Genomic DNA, 5948 nt, shown 5'->3' with positions numbered 1-5948 from the left:
AAGAGAGAGGGAAAGACAGAGAGAAGCATCCATGTGAGAGAAACACATCAATTGGTTGCCTCCTGCATGAACCCTGGCCAGGACTGGGCGGGGGGAGGAGCTTGCAACCAAGGAATGTGCCCTTGACCTCAGTCGAACCTGGGACCCTTTGATCTGCAGGCCAATGCTCTATCCATTGAGCCAAACGGGCTAGGGCCGTGGTTGGCAAGCTGCGGCTCTCGAGCCACATGCGGCTCTTTGACCCCTTGAGTGTGGCTCTTCCACAAAATACCACTGCCTGGGCGAGTCTATTTTGAAGAAGTGGCGTTAGAAGAAGTTTAAGTTAAAAAATTTTGGCTCTCAAAAGAAATGTTAATCGTTGTACTGTTGATATTTGGCTCTGCTGACTAATGAATTTGCCGACCACTGAAGAGCTATTACAATATTATTGACTGTATTCTCTATGCTATGCTGCTTTATATCCCACATATGAGTGAAATTGTCCTTTTCCGTCTGACCTATTTCACTTAGCACGATACTCTCAAGATCCATACGTGGCATAGTACATGGCGATATTTCATCTTTTAAAAAAATATATATATTTTATCAGTTTTTCCAGGAGAGGAAGGAACGGAGAGGGATAGAGAGTTAGAAACATTGATGAGGGAGAAACGTCCATCAGCTGCCTCCTGCACAGCCCCTACTTGGGATGTGCCCGCAACCAAGGCACATGCCCTTGACCGGAATCGAACTCAGGACCTTTCAGTCCGCAGGCCGACGCTCTATCCATTGAGCCAAACCAGCTAGGGTAACACTTGTGTTCTTTCCACGTTGTGGCTATTGTATGTGAACATAGGGGTACGTGCATCTAGGTGAAGAGGTGTTTTTGATTCTTTAAAATATTGCTTTATGGCATTATGTGTCTTGGCGACTCCATCTTTCCCTGCCTGCCCCCCCCCCCCCCCCCCCCCCCCGCGTGCCTTAAAGGCTGTGCCTGAATACGCTGGGCCCCGGGGAACCGCTGCCTGCTCCAGGGTGCCACTCCCAGGCAGAACAGAGAGCTGCCCTGTGGGTGGCAGGCAGCAGAAGCGGGCGATGTGGTGCTGAGGGGTAACCCAGTCACAGTGTCGCAGTGTGTGGGTGCTGTTAAGCATGTCGAACAAGCAGCGTGTCATGGGTGGGGACCGCAGCTCACAGCAAGTCTCGGAACTCATCCTTTGATTGCTGGATCATGGGGACGTCCAGGGACTTCATGGGGAGGTGGCGGTGGGGGTGGGGTGGGGGGTTGGGGGTTGGGGTGGGGGTGTGGAGGGTGGGATGGGGGTGTGGGGGGTGTGGGGGGGCCCGTGAGTCCAATTGGCAGAAAAGAATTTTCCATATCACCTAATCATAGACAAACATGTAAATTGACCGTACCTCTGCAACGCACACAGCCCAACCAGGAGTGAGTATGCAAATCAACCCAACAAAGATGGCGGGTTAATTTGCATACACAGGCACAGAGCGGGATGCCTGCTATGAAGGGGAGGGGGGGTGGAGGGAGCTACAGGAGCGGTGCTCCAGCTGGGAGCGAGGGCTTGCAGGCTCCTGGGTGGCCAGGAGCAAAGCCAGGGAAGGAAGGCCTACTCTTGCACGAACTTCGTGCATCGAGCCTCTAGTGTTTTGTTTTTTTTAATATATTTTATTGACTTTTTTTTTTACAGAGAGGAAGAGAGAGGGATAGAGAGTTAGAAACATCGATGAGAGAGAATCATCCATCAGCTGCCTCTCGCACACCCCTCTACTGGGGATGTGCCCACAACCAAGGTACATGCCCTTGACTGGAATCGAACCCGGGACCTTTCCGTCGGCAGGCCGGCGCTCTATCCCCTGAGCCAAACCGGTTTTCGGCGAGCCTCTAATATTTTAATCAGTGATGTGACACCCCTGCTGATTCTTAGCAGGGTTTCCCCCCGCCCCCCATTTCCTGGAGAAACCTGGGGTGTTGGGCTCCAAGCCACGTGGCTCTGATGGACCCCCCCTGGCACCCGTCTGCAGACTCACTTTCTCCCTGCCTCTCTGCTTCCCACCCAGGACCTCGTGGGAATTGACAACTATGACTATCCCGATTATGAGAACTCCACCATGGACCCTAGTGTCCCCGTGGACAACTCCTCCTACACCCCGCCAAGGCTGGGCGGCCCGGACGTGCTGTCCCTGGCGATCTTCACGGTGGTCTTCCTGGTGGGGGTGCCCGGCAACCTCATGGTGGTGTGGGTGACGGGGTGCGAGGCCCGGCGCGCCATCAACGCCATCTGGTTCCTCAACCTGGCCGCGGCGGACCTGCTGTCCTGCCTGTCGCTGCCCATCCTGTTCGTGAACATCCTGCACCACAACCACTGGTCCTTCGGGGAGGCTGCCTGCCGGGTGCTCCCCTCGCTCCTCCTGCTCAACCTGTTCGCCAGCATCCTGCTGCTGGCCGCCATCAGCGCCGACCGCTTCCTGCTGGTGTTCAACCCCATCTGGTGCCAGAACTACCGCGGGGCCCGGCTGGCCTGGGTGGCCTGCGCCGTGGCCTGGGGCCTGGCCCTGCTGCTCACCATCCCCTCCTTCGTGTACCGGAAGGTGAACGTGCAGCACTACCCCGACAAGATGGAGTGCGGCCTCAGCTACGGCCGCGACGCCGCCGGAGTCCGCAAGGAGAGGGCCGTGGCCACCGTGCGGCTGGTGGTGGGCTTCCTGTGCCCGCTGGCCACCCTCTCCGTCTGCTACACCTTCCTCCTGCTGCGGACCTGGAGCCGCAGCGCCACGCGCTCCACCAAGACGCTCAAGGTGGTGGCCGCCGTGGTGGCCAGCTTCTTCCTGCTCTGGCTGCCCTACCAGGTGTCCGGGATGGTGCTGGTCTTCCTGCCCGAGTCCCACCGCCACTACAAGGCCGTGTCCCGCTTCGACGCCCTGTGCGTCTCCATCGCCTACGTCAACAGCTGCATCAACCCCGTCATCTACGTGGTGGCCGCCCAGGGCTTCCAGGCCCGCGTCCTCAAGTCCCTCCCTGCCCGGCTGCGCAACGTGCTGACCGAGGAGTCCCTGGCCAGGGGGTCCAAGTCCTTCACGTCCAAGTCCTTCACGCTCTCCACGGTGGACCAGAAGAGCCAGGCCACAGTGTAGGAGAGCCGACCCGCCCGCCCGCCCGCCCCTCTGCCTGCCTTCGGCTCCGTCCTCTCCCGCTTCCTTCAGCTCAGCCCTGGGCGAGCTGGAGGGATGGGGCGCGTTTCGGGGCGCTCTCCGCCGGTCCTTCCTCGTTTCCGAGACCAACAGAGCCTGCCTGCTGGGGCCACGCAACCTTTCTCTTCGCCTAAGGACATAGCGAAACAGACGTCGATATGCCAGGAGTTGCCCTGGTCAGCGTGGCTCAGTGGACAGCGCGTCAGCCTGCGGACGGAGGGGTCCCAGGTTCGATTCGCGGTCAGGGCACCTGCCCGGGTTGCGGGTTTGATCCTCGGCACAGGGTGTGCGGGAGGCAGCCAGTCGACGATTCTCTTATCATTGATGTTTCTATCTCTCTCTCTCCCTTTCCCTTCCTCTCTGACATCAATAAAAATATATTTAATGAACATAAACTGTGCACCTATGGATGAGGACAATGGGGGCTGGGGAAAGGGCAGAGAGGGTGGGGTGGGAACCTGGTGAAGGGGGAAAAAATGAGGAACTTTTGTAATAATATGAACAATAAAGATTGATTTAAAAAAGAAAAAGCAGAAAAAAGTGGAACACTAAATAGAAACAAAAAATAATTTCAACAAACAGAAAATAACAAATACGGTTGATATTACTCTAGTTATATCAATAATTATTTTAAACATCAATTGTCTAAATACATTATGTAAAATACAGAGATTGTCAGAGAACATTAAAAAATATATATATATTAATTACCCTGTTTCCCTGAAAATAAGACAGTGTCTTATATTAATTTTTTCTCCCAAAGTTGCGTTAGGCCTTATTTTCAGGGGATGTCTTACCTTTCCATGCGCTAGGTCTTATTTTCGGAGGATGTCTTATTTTCGGGGAAACACGGTAGAGGCCCAGTGCATGAAGATTTGTGTAAGAAAGGGCCTCCCTTCCCCTGGCTGCCTGCACCGCCTTCGCTCTGGCTGGAGTCGCCTTCCCGCCTTCCCATGCTGCCCAGAGGCCTGGAGCGGCTGGGAGCGGTGTGAAACACAAGTGTCCTTCCCCACCCCCAACAAATATGGCGAGTTAATCCGCATATACATGTCCACTCAGCACATGTGTATGCAGATTAACCCGCCATATTTGTTGGGTTCATTTGCATACTCATTCCTGATTGGCTGGTGGGCGTCGTGAAAGTGCGGTCAATTTGCCTCTTACTCTTTTATTAGTGTAGATAGCAGGAGTGCCCCCAGACGGCAACATGTTTGCACCGGGAGAGAGGGTGCAAAGAAAACACAGTAAAGCCCAGGCCAGGTGGCTCAGTGGATGGGAGCGGTGTCTCCTATGCCAAGAGGTGGCGGCGGGTTCGATTCCTGCTTAGGGCACATACCCAGGTTGTGGGTTTGATCCCCGGTCTGGGCACGTAAGGGAGGCAACCGATCTCTGTTTCTCTCTCTCCCTTCCTTCCTCTGAAATCAATTAAAAAATGTATTTATTAAAAGAAAGAAAACACAGCCAGGACCGGTTTAGCTCAGTGGATAGAGCCTCGGCCTGTGGACTGAAAGGTCCCAGGTTCGATTCCGGTCAAGGGCATGTACCTTGGTTGCGGATGCATCCCCAATAGGGGGTGTGTAAGAGGCAGCTGATCGATGATTCCCTTTCATCGATATTTCTAACTCTCTATCCCTCTCTCTTCCTCTCTGTGAAAAATCAATAAAATATATTTAAAAAATTTCTTTAAAAGAAAGAAAACACAGTAAAACCATAGAATACAGAGGCATGGAAACATTCCAATCTTTCAAAAATGCTTATGTACTTATCGTATGGGGAGTTGGAGAAAATATGTAACGTTATGCTTGTTTAGGACAAAGCAAATTACACCGGCCTATGCCTGGCCAGCAGGCTCAGTGGCTGAGCATCGACCTATGAACCAGGAGGTCACGGTTCAATTCCCGGTCAAGGGCGCATGCCCGGGTTGTGTGCTTGATCTCCAGTGTGGGGCGTGCAGGAGGCAGCCAATCAATGATTCTCTTTCATCACAAATGTTTCTATCTCTCTCTCCCTATCCCTTCCTCTCTCTGAAGTCAATAAAAACATATTAAAGCCCTAGCTGGTTTGGCTCAGTGGATAGAGCGTTGGCCTGTGGACTGACGGGTCCTGGGTTTGATTCCAGTCAAAGACATGTGCCTGGATTGTGGGCCCAATCCCATGCAGGAGGCAGCTGATCAATGATTCTCTCTCATCGTTGTTTCTCTCCCTCTCCCTCTCCCTTCCTCGCTGATATTAATAAAAATATATTTTAAAAAAAACCTACATGGGCCGAAACTGGTTTGGCTCAGTGGTAGAGCGTCGGTCTGCGGACTAAAGGGTCCCGGGTTCGATTCCTGTCAAGGGCATGCATATTGGTTGCGGGCACATCCTCGGTAGGGGGTGTACAAGAGGCAGCTGGTCGATGTTTCTCTCTCATCGACGTTTCTAGCTATCCCTCTCTCCTCCTCTCTGAAAAAAATCAATAAAAAATATATTAAAAAAAAAAACCTACATGGACCTACTAAACTTCTGAAAGTGAGTTGATTTCAAGAAGAAAAAAAAAAGTTAAAATGTTGCTTAAATGGGCTTTAAAACATGTTTTTAAGGAAAAAGGTGGTTTGTGGTTATGGAGGAACCCCTCCCGAGGAAGGCAGAGCGGGGGCAGTCACCGATGGGGATCCTCCGGGCCATGTGGGCGCAGAGGAATTGTCTTTTTATTTTGTAAACTACTGCTCATTTCCTACAGGGGTCCTCAAACTTTTTAAAGTGGGGGCCAGATCACGGTCCCT

The 5948-nt window shown here is 52.8% G+C and overlaps 1 protein-coding gene across 1 annotated transcript; it reads left to right on the top strand.

Annotated features, from left to right (window-relative positions):
* The first annotated feature begins 1952 nt into the window (after window positions 1-1952).
* C5AR1 (complement C5a receptor 1) lies at window positions 1953-3434 on the top strand. Its single transcript, XM_036416340.2, has one exon. It carries the CDS (start codon window positions 2104-2106, stop codon window positions 3124-3126), a length of 1023 nt encoding a protein of 340 aa, XP_036272233.2. The 5' UTR covers window positions 1953-2103; the 3' UTR covers window positions 3127-3434.
* The last annotated feature ends 2514 nt before the right edge of the window (window positions 3435-5948 follow it).

The sequence above is a fragment of the Pipistrellus kuhlii genome, unplaced genomic scaffold, assembly GCF_014108245.1.
Source record: "Pipistrellus kuhlii isolate mPipKuh1 unplaced genomic scaffold, mPipKuh1.p scaffold_m20_p_55, whole genome shotgun sequence".
Lineage (NCBI taxonomy): Eukaryota > Metazoa > Chordata > Mammalia > Chiroptera > Vespertilionidae > Pipistrellus > Pipistrellus kuhlii.
Note: the sequence above shows the minus strand (reverse complement) of the source record. Positions and strands in the feature narration are given on the sequence as shown.